The 16,874-nt window shown below is 38.2% G+C and overlaps 3 protein-coding genes across 4 annotated transcripts; 2 read left to right on the forward strand and 1 right to left on the reverse strand.

The window, feature by feature from the left end:
* Positions 1-564: 564 nt before the first annotated feature.
* Positions 565-7,652, reverse strand: rab5aa (RAB5A, member RAS oncogene family, a). 2 transcript variants are annotated; one of them, XM_026300042.1, is made up of 6 exons: positions 5,894-5,920; positions 4,602-4,813; positions 4,077-4,228; positions 3,768-3,890; positions 3,437-3,530; positions 565-3,203 (listed from the first exon to the last, which is right to left on the reverse strand). In XM_026300042.1, exons 2-6 carry the CDS (start codon positions 4,765-4,767, stop codon positions 3,088-3,090), a joined length of 651 nt encoding a protein of 216 aa, XP_026155827.1. In that variant the 5' UTR covers positions 4,768-4,813; positions 5,894-5,920; the 3' UTR covers positions 565-3,087. The 2 variants fall into 2 exon arrangements, with proteins under 2 accessions (XP_026155827.1, XP_026155826.1); XM_026300041.2 differs by lacking the exon at positions 5,894-5,920 and adding an exon at positions 7,484-7,652 and having other exon boundaries at positions 566-3,203.
* A 1,371-nt stretch (positions 7,653-9,023) lies between these two features.
* Positions 9,024-13,399, forward strand: otud6b (OTU deubiquitinase 6B). The gene is made up of 8 exons (XM_026300039.1): positions 9,024-9,325; positions 10,736-10,884; positions 11,059-11,157; positions 11,401-11,601; positions 11,784-11,904; positions 12,055-12,116; positions 12,213-12,319; positions 12,540-13,399. The coding sequence occupies exons 1-8, from the start codon at positions 9,250-9,252 to the stop codon at positions 12,622-12,624; spliced, it is 900 nt and encodes a 299-aa protein (XP_026155824.1). The 5' UTR covers positions 9,024-9,249; the 3' UTR covers positions 12,625-13,399.
* A 1,280-nt stretch (positions 13,400-14,679) lies between these two features.
* lrrc69 (leucine rich repeat containing 69) lies at positions 14,680-16,607 on the forward strand. Its single transcript, XM_026300700.1, has 8 exons — positions 14,680-14,884; positions 14,970-15,096; positions 15,173-15,245; positions 15,440-15,635; positions 15,771-15,842; positions 15,945-16,046; positions 16,160-16,339; positions 16,493-16,607. The coding sequence occupies exons 1-8, from the start codon at positions 14,711-14,713 to the stop codon at positions 16,598-16,600; spliced, it is 1,032 nt and encodes a 343-aa protein (XP_026156485.1). The 5' UTR covers positions 14,680-14,710; the 3' UTR covers positions 16,601-16,607.
* The last annotated feature ends 267 nt before the right edge of the window (positions 16,608-16,874 follow it).

Consider the following 16,874-nt stretch of genomic DNA (forward strand, 5'->3'; position numbering starts at 1 on the left):
CCAAACGGGATATGCCAATTCCACAACAATTCAGACAGGAGAGGTCACAAAATGCAAGCGTTTTAGAGCAAAATTTCAAGGTCAAATGTAATGGAAAAAAACACGGAGGCGCATCAGAGCACACAGTGACTGAGGAGCCATTTCATCCAAACAGAGGAAATACTGGAATAATGCTAGTATCCACAAATTTACAGACTATGTTAAGATATATGCCACATTATAAGATTAACAATAACAAAAACACCTTGATTAAACACAAGACAGAGAAAAACATACCATCTCATCAAATTTAATATTTGCTCTTAGGATTTTGGTCCCACACAAAAGAATTTGCCAGGTTAAAGGTCTGAGAAAAATAAAAAGCTTTTATCAATGGCTTGAGTGGTGGATGAAAAACTGAAAAGTCCTGAACTGAAAAGGACAACACCTGGAAAATAATTATTAATTTCTGTTGGGGAAAAAAAAAACAACAAAAAAACAAAACACCTAGTTCATGCACACACACCAGTCACTATGACTGACACACACACACACACACACACACCACAGTCTGATTACAATAATAAATGATCAAATTTATTTCATTATTTATTTGGTCATTACATAACAGTACTGTAAAATGCTTGCATTTTAAATGTTTGCAGCTGCAATTAAGTGTTCACGGCAAAAACATACAATTTACATCCCTATATGTGTTAATTCATTTATTCAAGAATCATCATGGTGCCAGCTGATAGTTGTCACACTGTTCCTAATATTACACCGTTACTGAGATGTTACGGAGAGGCAGACGCTTGGTTAACTGTTTTGCACTGTGTCTGACTCCTCAAGCTTTTACAACCAATGTCTCTGGAAGTTCATGTCTACTTACAGGGAGGAGTAAAAAAAAAAAAAAAAAAAAAAAAAGAATTAGTGAAATGCAAGAAAAAGATAATGTTAAAAAATATAAACCAAAATGCTCGGATATTATTATTTTTTCTGTTTGAGAAATAGGTACAAGACAGACAACTAAATAAATGCAATTTTGTTTTTTGTTAATAACACTACATACATTTATAAAGACCACCACTGATTATAATTTAACCATTTGAGTGAAAAGGGAACAGCAACAAAACTCCAAACCCCGATTGTGGCTGTTTGTTTCTGCTAACTGTACAGTATTTTATGATTATCTAGATAAATCCCTAGCAAGCATTAGTCCCGTCACTGGTAAATCAAAAAAAAGGTAGACTACATTGCAACACGCTATTTACAGTATATTATTTATATATTTATATTTATATATATATATATATATATATATATATATATATTTATATCACACTGGTTGTAATTTTGACAAGATATATTTATGAGCATCATTAGTGCAAGGCATGAGTAAGACAAATGTGGAGAAAGTTACTGACTGTATAAGTGTGTGTGTGTGTGTGTGTGTGTGTGCGCGTGTGTGCGCATGTGTGTATAACAATGTATAGTTGGGGGTGGAGATGGGATGGGGAAAATAGTCTGTGCTCAACATATGTGATGAATTAATGTAACAGACGGCGTGTGTGCTTATGTACATAATGTTTAGGTCTGACGGAGTTTAGAGAAAAATGATGTAATGTGTGTGTTCATGTGCAAATGTGTCTTTGAACAAACATACAAATAAATGGGCACGTGTGAGTAAGTCTGTGGATGAAGCCTGCCAGAGGCCAGCTAGCCCAGGCCCAGTTTTTACCCACTGGCAGACGACAATGTCTAAAGCACTTCCTAAGAGAAGATGACAAGTAATTATGACTCAAAGGTGATTATGAAACAACCTTGCATACTTCTACTTCCCTATCACTACCATCACCTTCACTTTTTACCAGGCACAAAGCCAGCAGCAGTGCCGCAACATTACAATGGAAAAGATCATCTGCATAATCTAAGTCACCCAAAGGCAGAAACCCCAAATACCCCGATATAATCACAAGGAGGTGGTCTACACAGGACCTATGGAAGGACACTATATCAGGAGATGGTGAGGCAGTGACACTGATGTGTCCCTCAGTGACCCCTGCACCTTGTGGTGGAGAAAGCTAAGCAGGGAAGGTGGGTGTGGTGCGTTGGTCCTTCCAGAGACTCAAGTCACAGAGTAAATACTGTGAAAGATTGCACAATGCCACTAGGGACAGCTAGAAGCAGGCATGGCCCCAGAATGAAGCACGAGGCTGGTAGAAAAAAAAAAAAAAAGACCTAGTGCTACTTTGAGCTTAGTGGGGGCAGGGGAAGGATGTGGATAGCAGTGGGCAGGCAAAGGGAGTCAGGGAGGATCTAAAAGGATTACAGTCTAAGAAATTTCTTAAACTTTAAAAAAAAAAAAAAAAAAGGTCCAGTGACAAGAGAGGAATGAAGCTTAGGATTCCTCTCTCTCTCCACCCTGTGCCTCTCCTCTTTCTCAGATTCATAGAATACACTCCTCATAGACATTTTTTTCTGTGCTACTGCTGTCAAAAGGTGAAACAGTTTTTGTTTTGTTTTTTTTGTTACGGGCCATGTAAGTATACATGTGCATGTGCATGTGCATCTGTTTCCGACAAAATGATAGCAACAGCGAATAACAAAATGATCGAAAAATTAACAAAAACCGAAGACTAGTATGAGAAATGCAATAGTAAAGTCTTAAGCTACCCCAAAAAAAGGGAAGTGACCACTTCCTCAAATGAAACTCATATCTGCACATTGGAGAGAAGATGATGGAAGGCAGAGGGTGCACTAATGTGTCTGAGATCAGCTATCATGAATCTATCAATAACAACTGATAGATTAGCAAGCTGGATAGCAAAAAGTAAGAAAGAATGGTCAAGATGCTTCACCAGGTAGCAGCTGAACCATGATGCTGGAAAAGAGGCAGAGCCATTTGAAGAAATCACTGTAATGGCATTGACTTCGCTACTGTAATAGAAGGGGGGTAGAGGGCATCTTTTCTTGTTTTGCAGATCACAGAATTGGAGATATGAGTACACACATCGCATTAGTAACTGCAGTGGCATTCAGGGCATCTGTCACATTAGTTACTGTGAACAGGTTGGTTGGTTGATTGGACGGGGGGCATTCTTCACGTTAGTTACTGCAGCATGGAGCCTTTGCTGGCTGGGCGGTTTCTGTCAGGTCCACTCCCCGGTTCCGCCCACTGTTGGCTCCTGCAGCCTGAGGCTCACTCTTCGGCAATCTCTTTGCTGAAAGGCAAATTCAAATCAAACTAAATAACAATAATGGAAACTACAAGTTTTCACTTGCAGGGAGTAGATATTACAAATGGGAAAAAAAAATTCACAACCCAAGCGTGATCTCAAACATCCATTAAATCAGAGTAAGTACTCTCTACAAATACAAGTAGGATTAACCAATTCGGTGCTAATTGCTACTTTTTAAATGCAGAGGAGTGAATAAATTGTCAAGAGCTACTCACCAATAGCCATAAAAATCTCATTCACATTCATAGATGTCTTGGCTGATGTTTCCATGAAAAGTAAGCTGTTGTCATCTGCGTAGGACTGGGCATCCTACCAACACAACATCAACACCATAAACTTTCAGTATATTCACACACATGCATTTAGGCACAAGAGAAACACAATTACAGGAAAGTAAGTTTTGGCAGTAGGGATTAACATAATATATGTTCTGGACATGATCACATTAAACAAAATCAGAGATTGTCCATTAAAATAAGAGATGTGCGTTTACAAGAAATGAAAAAAACACGACTGATTGTCAAGTCACATTTTATTTGACCTGACCTGGAAATCAACAGCTCTCTTGTTGGCTAGGTCAGCTTTGTTGCCTGACAGAGCGATGACTATATTAGGACTAGCTTGTCTTTGCAGCTCCTTCACCCAGTTCTTTGCCCGTGCAAAGGACTCCTGCAAATAGAAGAAATTGTGCAATTTGTCAGTACCTCCATGTTATTGGTACCAATAATAGTATCTGTACTTTACCTTGCTGTATTTTGGATGCATCTTGAGTACAGACAGTATTATCAGAACAACTTCAAAGTGAGAATGATACTGGGAAATTTGCAAAAAGAACTTGACGGTGGGTAAACGCACCTCATTTGTGATGTCGTACACCACAATGGCAGCCTGTGCTCCTCTGTAATACATGGGCGCCAAACTGTGGTAACGTTCCTGACCTGCAGTGTCCCAGATTTCAAACTTCACTGTTGTGTCATCTAGACACACTGTCTGGGTGAGAAAGGCCGCTAAAAACATAGGACAATGTGAGGGAGGAGTTAACGTTAGACTATCAAAATCAACACCAAACCATATTCTTCACTATACCATGTAAACAAAATAAGTCATAAACCTATTATAAGTAAGAGAGGTAAATCATAGCTCACATTTTAGGATAGCATTGTCATTTGCTGTTGTGTGAACAGCTATAGAGGAGTATGCCTGTTCTAAATCTTGCATAATTATCATTTTCTATTAGCACATCAGCTATATTTGCTTAGAAGTCGGTGAAACTATTTGTATAAAGGCAAAATCATGTTAATTTAGGTAAATATAGTCCAGTAATCACAACACTTTATTTGTTTGAACAACTGCAAGCTAGTCTGCTGATAAGAAGCTCACCTCCTATTGTACTCTCCTGGAATTCATGGAACTGGCCCTTGACGAAGCGGAGCACTAAGCTGGACTTGCCAACAGCTGACTCTCCCAGCAGCACCAGCTTAAACTGACAGATTTTGTTCCCTGCATTGGGTCCATTGGGTCTCGTAGCACCTCCCCGATTGGCCATGACCTAGTCAGATTCCCCGCTGTGCCAAACCTCACTATCAGGACTTCTGCAAGAGGTAAGAAGTAAATAATAAGTCAATATGTTTTCTGACCATCATAGAGTTATAGACGTGTATTAAACTCTTGGGAACGTCATAGCTTAGAATAAATATACCAAAATATATTTCAGTAAGTTAAAAATGCCCAAACATATTATGCTATACCAATACTACTAATAATAATACTAATGGCAAGAGTATCTACAGCTGTCAATAGTAACTCCATTTAGCTCCCTTTTTCCTCTTTGCTTTGAAATGATGGTGGAGTCAAGTGCACTTAAAACAGAGCCAAATATTTATTTTCTGAGACACATTTTTGTGAGACATACAGTAGTACTTTGTACAAAAAATGGAAAGAATAAAATCTGCAGATTGAAATAACAATATAGTACTTAATTTGTCAAACAATCACATGTATAAAATGCATGAAAAACAAGTTTGAACACTGAAAAAAACTTGTCTAGAATAAACTACTCTGACTGCAAAATACAGTGAACCTTGGTTGATGCCAAAATGATCGCTTCAGATGTAGTTAAACAAGACTAATCAAATTAGTGTACATATGTAATCTAACAGGTAAGAAAGGGAAGTACTCATAACCTATTTATATATGTAACTTTTACCTTTTAAATCCACTCAAATGATGCATTGAATCCATCAGTTCAAATAGTAATAAATCATACTGATAGATGATTGTTATACCTTCACATTTTTAGGTTTTGAAAAAGTTAATTTACTTGTAAAAGATGTTCAAGTAATGTAAAAAGTATGGCATGTCTTCCCAACAGCACCTTTATGAATGAAGCAAAGAATGCTCACCACAACCACAGTAACGCCAAGCAAAGGAAACCTTGTCAAGAACCACAACAGTTTCAAGACCTATCACGAGAGGTTCAATCATCCCCGTTTCTCAAGCTTGCTACAAATGCGAGAACCTCTGTATGGATACATGCTTTGCATTGTTTACTAACTTATTTAGAAATGAACTGCTGACTAATGTGTATACAATGGGTGGCTGTAGTCAAGAAACGATCACAGTCTATGCCAAATTTTCCCCGACGACAAACATGACTTTCACTATACACTCACCCTCACCAGACTCCCTTTTCCAGTAGACTGGAAAGTAGCCCCCTAAAAAAAAAAAAAACAAAAAAACAAAACAAAACAAAAAAACCCCTAAGAAACACATTAGCCTCCTTTATCCTTTATCTGAGAGGTGCTGATGGCCAATGGTGAACTTTAGGGGCACAGGTTATGATAATGTTGCACTATATTATACTCCCCAGTAATTATAATTAAATTAATATAACAGTTTTTGCAAGACAGTGTGAATAAATTGCTATTACAATCTACAGGTACTCATTATGACATGCAGTAACTGAAATTACTTAATGACTATAGCTATAATTATATATATATATATATATATATATATATATATATAAAGCCTGCAGTCAGAGGTCTCATCACTTGTGGTGTCACATCAGCTTGTCAAGTGTTGCTTCATAACTGCTGGAGTTATGTCAATCAACACATGGAAGCATTAGTATATAATGTCGTGATCACACAATAAAAGCATAATCTGTACACAGTTTTACTTATACAAATCTAGAAAAAACTGGAGCAAATTTCTTTAATATAATAGCCTGTTTCTGTAGACAGGCCACCCTTATGTTGCAATAAAAAATGGTATGCTGAAGTAATAAAAAAGGAGCTATATATATAATTGTATATTATATATAAAGCATCCATAATGCCAAATAATTTCTTTAAAACACAAAGCGCTTCGACAAATGTGAAATAACACTGTCCTTTCAAAATAAAAACCTCTGGGACACAAAACACATTTACCAAGGTAATGTTAGTTAGGTCAGCTATTTATCCTGCTTTTTATCCGAGACTTTTTAATTAAATCTTTAAAGCGCAATGGAGCAGGGGGAGGAAAACCAACACCCGTAGGAAACAGTAACTGCGTTTATAGGACTCATGACTGTCAACAAACTCTGTGCACCGCATGACTGCGATGCTCACGAAATATTTGGATTGGGATGTCGTTAACTTAGTTGCCTGTAAACACACTAGTTAACGTCAGCTGTGGCTAATAATCTATTTGGATTTGAAATGGGGGCGTCATTTTCCAATTTGTTTTTGCTGTCTGGTTAATTCGTTTACCTGCTGTTAGCCAACCTTAGCTCACCAATTAGCCTCCCAACCTCTTTGTTAAAAATCACATAGAACCAGATAAAACCACAAGGGCTAAAGACATATAAAGGGATGCAGCGGGTTAACAAGCGAGTTACCTTAATTACGTTACCGAAATAAAATGTTACTTAGAGTGGTTAGTTATTTAATGGGAAGAAAGGAACCCCTAAGTAGACGTACACTAGCTTTGGCTTGCTAGCACTATTAGCTTTCCACCCATGTTAGCATGTTAGCTCTCACAAAGTCTGTAGCAGACGCCACTAGCCGCTTGCTAATGACAGCGCGCTGCTACAGAAGAGGAACAGCTGGACCCGATAAAACGTGACAAAGGCCCGTGTTTCTACAGTCTCTTGGCTGTCAAATCCCATCGACATTAGCTGGAGTGAGCTAACTGAGCTAACCGAAGACAGCTGAGCAAACGTTAGCCAACAAGGCAGCTGGAAACCGCGACTTGTCGATGCGTGTCGAGTACGCTACCTGAGAGCCAGATGGTGTTTCGGACTTTAAATACCCCCGCTGTTGAATTTACACAGGAAACCCGGGATAGTGTGGTGAGGTGGTGTTGGGCAACACAGAAAATAATTTCAGCAATCCCGTCACGTCTCCTCCTTTCTTTCTTCTCGCAACTTCCCCTTAGAACCAAAACACAAACAGCTCTTCCGCCCCCCGTGCCACGTCACACAGCACGTCTGCCCTCCAGAAATGAATTTCTCAGCGGCAGCAGGCCTAACCCTACAGCAGGGGCGACTCCAGGACCAGACTTTTAGGGGTGCTCAGCCCTTAAGGAGAATGTGGATTTATATTTGGTGCTTAAACCCTGCTGTCCTCCTCCTCTGTCCAAATAGCAAACTTAACATCCAGTCATTGAATCTATAAGTTTAGAAAAAGCATAAATTCAGCCATACAGATTTATATTATTATAAATTGAATACTAGGCTGTTATGGGTAATGCAGTTAGGTAGTGTCATTTTGACCTCACTTTCTCAACTGAACCTGGTTGTTTTCTTTGAAAAAAAAAAAAAATCCTACCTTCCATATAAACATAAAACTGAATTTTCTTTTATTTGTTAATGAAGAATAATAATTGCAATACTTTGTAATACTGCATGGGTTTGGCATTTTATCTCTACTTAAACTAAAATAATAAAATGCATCAGTTACGTTAGCTCATTAATTGGCAAGTGCTCAGCTAATTCAGCTAAGGTTGTTTGACAATATTTACATGATTGAGCTCTAACCACACACCTTCTAGTTCACAGTAATAACAACCCAATGTTCACAGTCAGAACAGTCAACAACTGTATTTGCTTTTCAACGTGCTTGTGAATTTAATCTGCACCATGATACATAGCTACCTCCTTCTTCTCCTACATTGCTTGTGTGTGGTGGAATGATGTGACATTATTTGATAATAGGCCTAATGATTAATTATTACTAGCATTTTTAGGGCTGCTGAGATGAAATTTAGATGTGCTTGAGCGCCCCAAAAAGGGTTTAAAATTGCCCCTGCTCTAAAGGTAATAGTACATGTAGGCTAATATTACCATGCCATAACATATTTACCTCATAACAGTTTATTAGTCTGCTTTATATGTGCATTAATACTGGTCTAATATTAGTATTTAAATTTTTGGACAATAGTGGAAAAGGGACCATCATTATTCCATGCATCCAAAGTTAACATATTCATTATCTAGGGTTTTTATTTAGGGTTTACTTTCAGACTATAAAAGCTGAAAAACAAGCACATTTTACTTACACCAGTATTTTTTCTGCTTAATCTATGGTTGAATCAATTGAACCAATTATCAGAAATTATTACAAATTAATTATAGGTCGACCAAAATTTATGATGGACTTTTATTTTTATTATTATTTTATTTTATTATAATTATATTGCAACAGGCCTCTATGAAATAATAAGACTGCAATACAGTAAATGTAAAAAATCAATAGGTGGCAGACAACAGCAGAACAACAATTTTAGCGTTGGATTTTACGTAGACGAAGTAGAAATAAGCTCCACCCAGCTACCTCGTCTCTTCCGGATAAGGCCAGAGCAGCACGTTTTATTTGTTGTGGAATACAAATATATATTTACGTATATATTTTTTTCTCGTGTCAGCGATGGGTCCTGTTTTATAACCTAATCATCATGACGCTTCATTTATCTAATGGTTGTTGATTTCATGTAGTTCGAAAAGACTCCGCTTAAAGAAAGTGAGCAGCAGCTGCCTCCTGTCATGGAGGAGGGGATAGTGGAGACACCAGAGGAGCTGCTGGTAAAGCAGCACCGCAAGGAGAAGAAGGATCTACAAGGTAGTTTGCTTCAACTGATTTCATTATTGTAATCATTTTTTATTTGACCACTAATGGTAACAGCATTTTACAGGAGACATTTCTGAGCAAAAAGTAGGACTGTTATAACAATGTTGTCATTCATAGGTATGATTAGTCTGTTTGTGCAGTGTGTTTGTCACAAAGGTTTTAGTTTCAGTGCAAAGCACACTTGAGAGTCACGAGGGAAGAAACCTACTACTACTTCATGGATCTCTATGGGTTGAAAGTTTCACATGCTGATCATAGATGTCAAAATATGCCCAACTATACCTGCTTAGTCCTAACCAGGGTCGCAGGGATCTGCTGGAGCCTATCCCAGCTCTCTTTGGGTGAAAGGCAGGGGTACACCCTGGACAGGTCACCAGTCCATCACAGGGCCACATAGAGACAAACAACCTCACACACTCACACTCACTCCTATGGGCAATTTAGAGTCACCAATCAACCTGACATACATGTTTTTGGACTGTGGGAGGAAACCAGAGTACCTGGAGAAAACCCACACAAGCACAGGGAGAACATGCAAACTCCACACAGAAAGGCCCCTGCTGGGTTTTGAACCAGGAACCTTTTTGCTGTAGGAAAATTAGACTAAAACTACATTATACAAAAACTAGACTAAATGTTTTCATCTAGTTTTATTTTTTTTAAAGTAACAAAATCAAATGACAAAATTATTAAAGTGTAACTAAAAACTATACAAATTTCCATTAAAATACTAAATCTAAAATTAAAACATATTCAGATGACAAAATGAACACTAGTGGGAACAAGATAGTTAACACGTTGGAATGATCACAGGTCTGAATTTAAACATTAGGTACAAAAGCAGTGGATTAACACTTTAACACGTTTTTCTAATGGACTTTTTCTACATAGGTTCTCAAAAGATACATTTAAAAGACAGGCATGGACAGTAGCACTGAGGAGAAAGGACACTGAGCCATGGACTGCTCAGTTGTCTGCAGCTGTCATTAAGAGAGTGTGCCAGGATTGGACTGACATGTTAAAAGGAAGGAGTGATCCCATTAGGTTTTAGATTTCCAGGCCATCTTTGCAAAGTCAGTTTAAATGGCAAAGTGTTTCTGTATAGACACAGCTCTATTTTCTTGGTGCGTTTCAGTTGTACACAGTTGTAAGATTGGTTTATCAGAATGTGTAACTGTTAACATTTTCTACACTTGCTTCACAGCTATAAAATAACCTATTACATTACTTGTTTCCTCAAAACTCTCTTCACTCTTGCACTGTTGTACTGTATTGTGTAATGTATTCTGTAAAGCATATAACACCCTGTGTCCTACCACAGAGAAGATAAGTTGTCCACTTTTACATCGGATGTATTGAAATATTGTTTTGCACACAATCTTCTGTTGTGCCTCTTTTCAGCTAAAATCCAAAGCATGAAAAATGCAGTCCCAAAAAATGACAAGAAAAGGAGGAAACAGTTGACAGAGGAGATTGCCAAGCTGGAGGCTGACCTCAGCCAGAAACATGAGGAGGAATTCAGGCAACTCAAATCTACAGCTGACACAAAGGTGAAGGCCTAGCTTAAGATTATCAACAGACATCATGGCTGTACGTCAACTGTAGTTACTTTATTTTTAAAAAAGTATTTATTTTGTCACTGAGCAAAGTATGCACAGAATGCATTTTTTTTTACATTATTATTATATTAGGTCTGTTTATGAGATCAGTCTCTCCTTTTTAAGGTGAAAGAGATGATAAATGGAGTTGAGACCATGAAGGTGGAGGGTGGAGAACAAGAAGGGGTCAAACAAGTACGAGTAACCAAGGCCCAGAAGAGAAGGGTGAGAAATGGGACAGTTTTAGTGCTCTTTGTTTTTAGCTCCAGCAGTATAACTGTCATTTACTGTACATAGTCATTGCTAAATCGAAGGACACTTCACACTAATTATGTAGCATGGTTATTTACTGGAATTCCTATCCACCAAGTACAACATTTCTGAAAGGTAAATAAACATTAGGATCTCAGGCAGTAGTATGGATATTGATTAGGCCTTAACATTATTAAATACATTATATTTCTCCAGGACAAAAAGGCTGCCCAGGAGAAGGAAAGGGAGAGCAGGATAGCTGAGGCAGAGGTGCAGAACCTGCAGGGTGAGAGACACCTGGAGGGTTTGAGGCTGGCTCAGAAACTTGCCCAGCAACAGCTTCAAATCAAGGAGATTTCCTCTGATGGCCACTGCATGTACCGTGCCATTGAAGATCAGCTGGCACAGCGATCAAATGTATGTATGCCTTACTATAGTTTGAATATTTCATCTGTAAAGTGATATGCTAAAGGGTACTGTCTACACTCCTTGCTACTGTACTATCTAGAGCTGCTATTTTGAAAGTGGAGCAATGCTGCTATATCAAACTGACAAGGTTTATACACAGAAAGTACATGTTGTGTTCTGTGTCATGCTAGCCTGGGTTAAAGATGAATATGAAAGAACTGCGGTCTCGCACTGCTGACCACATGAGAAGCCATGCTGATGACTTCCTGCCTTTCCTCACCAACCCCAACACTGGGGACATGTACACAACAGGTAACACTGTTATATCTGTTAATATTTGGTTCTCAGAAAACCAAATATTTGGCTATAATAACTATTTCATATAACAAATTATATTTTCAGAAAGCAGTTATCTATATGACCAGTATTCATACAAGCGTTTGTGGTTATATTGGTTTCTAGATGAGTTTGAGAAATACTGCAATGATGTGGAGCACACAGCAGCTTGGGGTGGACAACTGGAAGTGAGTTGTTTTAGGTTCTGTTACAGATATGCTGAATTATTGTTCTTTGTACTTGAAAATAACGATTTTCTCTTTTTCTTGTCTTTTAACCAACAGCTGCGAGCTTTGACCCAGGTTCTCCGTTTGCCAGTAGAAGTGATCCAGGCCGACTCACCAACCATAAAAATTGGGGAGGAATATGACAGTGAACCCATCACTCTTGTGTATGTTATTGTATTCATATGAGGTTTAAGTTTTCCACAGCAAATCAGTATAAAAATGAATAATATATGAAAGTAAAATAATGATAGAAATATGTTACTACACAGCACATTGAAGCAACTGAATAACCTATAATAAATACCTGGTTCTAATATAGTTTTTCAGAATGTTGAGCTGTATCTCAGAGGTTTTAACGGAATATATTTTCTCATTTTTTTGCAGCTATATGCATCATGCTTATGGATTAGGAGAGCACTACAATTCTGTGGAGCGGCTAAAGGACCAATCCAACACAGAGGACAGCTGAGAGACAGCTCAGTCTCAGTGTGACACAAACCAATTTGTATAACACAAAGTGATCCAACTACTCGCACCAACGGTCCCTAAATACACATGTATTCGGCTTGTGGACTGCACTAACAAAAATTAACACAGATTTGATTTTTACATCGGATACCCTTGGTCTATCTAAGTGACACCTCCAGGTACTTTCTGCAGCCCATTTTGGGAAGCAATGGTTTAGTACATAATTCTCAAGCAAATGCCTGTGGGCAGAAGAGGATATAAGAACTGTTAATCATACATGTCACCCTGCAAAATGTCAACACAAGAGTGGCTTTTGAACCTTTGCAGTGTTCATGGAATAAACTGAGTTGTTGAACTTGTAAATCATATCAATGTCACATAAACACAATAGTGGTGTACTTTTTGATTTGAAGTATTTATAATTAGGAAACATTGACTGCTTTGAAATGATGCATTTTTCTGTATTAGTGATCATCAGGAGGTGCATCATCTTAAATAATTGTCAATCCTAAATAATAGTGGATAACATTTCCCTATGGACACTAATCTGTCTCATTTGGATTTTTCAATTATTCTGCTTGTTTACATATCATTTTACTGAGCAGTAAAACAGATCTTAACATCTGTCATGGCTACCTTTGATAAACTGTGCACACATGCTGGAGGACTACTTATATCCAGAAGGGTGAAGAACATAAATGATTTTACCCAAGTAAAAGTAGTGTTACTCTTGGTTAAATTGTACTAATGTAAAAATAAAATTACTTATTTGAAAATCCGCTTAAAAGTAAGAAATGAATCTGTCAAGTAAGAAATGTTTAAAATTAGTTTGTGATTAGATTTTTTTTTTTTTTTACTAGTTTGGTCCCTACAGTTCTCACAATTTTGCTTCTGTGCACCACCACAATGGGTGTGAGATGAAGGAGTCAATATGTTGTTGATGTGTAGACTTTCAACTTTAATTCAAGGGGTTTAATAAAAATATCACATTAACCATTTAGGAGTTGCAGCCATTAGTAGAGAAGAGTATGGAGGAGGAAATGAAGGGCTCACTGATAGTAGGCTGCTTCATAGTATAGATGAATAATGACCCAAAACATACATCAAAAGCAACACAAGAACTTCTCAAGGCAAATCAGTTGAATATTCTTCAGTCACCAATACTTAACCAAACTGTGCATATACATATTTACTATACATATAAATATTTACTTTTGAACATCTATCCATTGGGGTCTATGTATAGAAATGGCTGTCATTCCTAAAACTGGAGACAGGGTCATTTCAAATCACCTGTATAAAGCAAAGTGCATTGACAAATTAAACACTGCATAAATAGCTGAGAGACTTGTGTACCATGTCACATTCGGGATATCAATTACAACAGAAAAAAAAGGCTTTCATTACTTTTACCCACAAAAAAACGTAACAAGCCGATGTTGTAACAGGAAAGCTCTGATCATATTAAAAATACTGATTTCGGTTCTTTATACATAGCACGACCTCTATCAGGTCTGAGATCAAATACAGGGAGCACACACCCAAAGTAACGCCTCTGGTATGGATGTAGTAAGCAAAACGTTTGCTCTATCAACAATACAATACAAATGAACTTACCAGCATAAAGAGGCTCTTGTCTTTTGGTGGATATAAGTTGAATTCTCCCCCTGAGTGTGTCCAAGGACTGTCTTCATGCTCTTCGTCTTTCAGCCTGCGGTGGACATGATTAGGATTCTAGATTCATTCAGGTCTGCGTTTAAGTCTTTCGTGTTTACTGAACTTCACTCCTGCAGCGTTTCACCTGAACCGCCTGGAATCAAATCAGTGGACTTTGCGTAGAGATGACGTCACTTCTGGTTACTTGGACATAGATTTTTAAATTATTTTTTTAATTCTATATATTATTTTATTATTATCATTTGCTCTGAAGCTAAGTCAAGAGGAAATGCGGTGCAAAATGGGGTTTTTTTTTTTTTTGGATGTATATATGCAAACATACCACACGGGGTCGACAGTCCGGAAAATACTTGAGAAAAAGCGTCTTGTCGCCATGGAAACCTGGAGAAATACTTAGATTGGTGAAACAAATGGCAGAGTCAGTGGTTAGAGCTTTATATGGTAAATCATCGTCTTTAAATTTGAGCTCAAAGAAAGTAAAAGACGTCCCCAAGTGTGTTTCCAGATTGACAAACCTGTCAGTTCTGCTGCTGAACAACAACTCCATCAGCTCCCTGCCTGCCGAGCTGCTCTCTCTGCAACACGTGAGTCTTCATCTCAACACTTTAAACGTCTGACACACCACTCAGCTTTGTGATGCAATATTTCTCCCTTTGCAATGACTACAAGCTGGAGGAGCTGAATTTGGGAAATAATGCCTTGAAGGAGATTCCTGCTGTTTTGAGCCAGCTGGAGTCTTTGAAGAAACTGTATCTATTCAGCAACCAAATTACAGCAGTGCCACCCGGGGTGATAGGTAGGTGATAGGTTCTCACTCTACTGCATTATTAGATTTGTTAAAAAGCTAAAACAAACTGCTTTTTGTCTTACAGGTGGATTACACAACCTCGTAGTCCTTAATTTGAACCACAACCACATTCAGAGACTTCCACCAGAGATTAAAAGGTACTTTTACTGCACCATGGCTCTTCATACCTGCCTGAACTGACGCCTACAGATTTAACTGGCTGTTGGCACATGTTTAGCCTGAACTTGTTTTCATCTCTATCTAGGAATAAATGGTCGATTGAAATTCCCAAAGACGTTAACGATGACATATTTCTTTAAAAACACAAATGCTAACCACTTTTTCCCTTCAGCTTGAGTAAGCTCCAACACCTCAGTGTGCTAGACAACAAGCTGGAGGAGGTCCCCGCTGAGTTGGGTCATCTGGCTAAGTTGTCTGAAATAAACCTGACTTCAAACAACCTATCTTTGCTACCTCAGCAGCTGTGCCAGTGTAAAGACCTGACCAAGCTCCACTTAGCCAGAAACAAGCTGACCAGTCTACCAGAGGTGGGTATTCCCTGATTTGATCTTTAACTTTTTGAGAAAGACATTTGTCCTCAGCTAACCCTAAACACAATGAACAATTTTTTTAGGTGTTTAATAAAAACACAAATTCTCAAACCTGCCTTACATTTTCCGCAGGGAATTAGGGCACTGGAAAAACTTCAGGTTCTGGATGTGGCTGGGAACAAGTTGTCCATGTTCCCTGTTGAGGTACGGCGCATGGAGTTATCTAATTTAGGGATAATGTACTTTGCAAAAAACTAATAAATATGGTAATAAACCTCACTTTCTGTCTTGGGTGACCTTGTCTAGTTTCACCTGCTGTCTCTGAAGGAGCTCTACTGTGAAGGCAACAGGTTTGTGCACTGTAAGCCAGTGCCATCAGTACAAGATGAAGAGGTGCTTACATTAAAGGTACCTGTTACTGAAGAACCGTATGTAAGATATTCCACTGTATGCCATTGTGTTTACTCAGTAACATTTTTGCTGTATTTATCCCTTGTTATTCTTGTATCAATGTTTCTCAGGAACTGGCAGCCAGATTTGTCTTGCGGGAAGACAGGAACAGGTCCTCTCTGATCCACAGGATCCTTCCCCACTACCCATACCTGACTGCCTTGCTGGCCAGTGGCAGCTGTTGTGCGCTCTGCCAAGAACCCTTCCTCACTACCTGGCTGGAGTGTGTGCATTTTATCAATCTGAGGAAGGTTGGGTCAATGTTTTTGCCTTGTTATAATTTCACTATGGTATTATATTATAATATCTTCCTAAAGATAGATAGAACATGACGCTTGATGAGTTATACTGTACGTGACTGCATTAGAACTACTAGAACTTTGTCATGTTTATGTGTGTTACAGGACATGAAAATGAGGAGTTTGCAGACTATTCCAGTTCGTGCTCTTCTTTGTTCATACAAGTGCTTCAATACGGATGGCCACTGCTACTATGGTGTTGTTACAAGATAAACAAGATAAACAGTTCATTAAAAAGTTCTATACATAATATCCGTGAAAATGCTAATACTTTACAACAGACCTCACAAAGACATCCATTTCTGGCAGTATACACCTCATAGATAATGTTTGACTCTGTGGTCACTAGGTGGCAGCAAAAGAACATTGTGATTTTTTAAAGTTGGATCCTGTTTGAGTACTTAACACAGGCACACACACACACACACACACACGATTTACCCAAAACTTTGAATGTGATTTACTACCTGTTTTTTCACAGCTGGTT

The sequence above is a fragment of the Mastacembelus armatus genome, chromosome 11 (genome assembly GCF_900324485.2).
Source record: "Mastacembelus armatus chromosome 11, fMasArm1.2, whole genome shotgun sequence".
NCBI classification, from domain to species: domain Eukaryota; kingdom Metazoa; phylum Chordata; class Actinopteri; order Synbranchiformes; family Mastacembelidae; genus Mastacembelus; species Mastacembelus armatus.

Coding starts and splice junctions, on each gene's coding strand:
- lrrc69 (XM_026300700.1), top strand. CDS start 14,711: ATGGCAGAGTCAGTGGTTAGAGCTTTATATGGTAAATCATCGTCTTTA. Junction 14,885..14,969: donor AGCTGCTCTCTCTGCAACAC/GTGAGTCTTCAT, acceptor AATGACTACAAG/CTGGAGGAGCTGAATTTGGG. Junction 15,097..15,172: donor AGTGCCACCCGGGGTGATAG/GTAGGTGATAGG, acceptor TTTGTCTTACAG/GTGGATTACACAACCTCGTA.
- rab5aa (XM_026300042.1), bottom strand. CDS start 4,767: ATGGCCAATCGGGGAGGTGCTACGAGACCCAATGGACCCAATGCAGGG. Junction 3,891..4,076: donor TGTACGACATCACAAATGAG/GTGCGTTTACCC, acceptor TTCTATTTGCAG/GAGTCCTTTGCACGGGCAAA. Junction 3,204..3,436: donor TGAGATTTTTATGGCTATTG/GTGAGTAGCTCT, acceptor TTTGCCTTTCAG/CAAAGAGATTGCCGAAGAGT.
- otud6b (XM_026300039.1), top strand. CDS start 9,250: ATGGAGGAGGGGATAGTGGAGACACCAGAGGAGCTGCTGGTAAAGCAG. Junction 10,885..11,058: donor AATCTACAGCTGACACAAAG/GTGAAGGCCTAG, acceptor CTCCTTTTTAAG/GTGAAAGAGATGATAAATGG. Junction 12,320..12,539: donor AGTGAACCCATCACTCTTGT/GTATGTTATTGT, acceptor ATTTTTTTGCAG/CTATATGCATCATGCTTATG.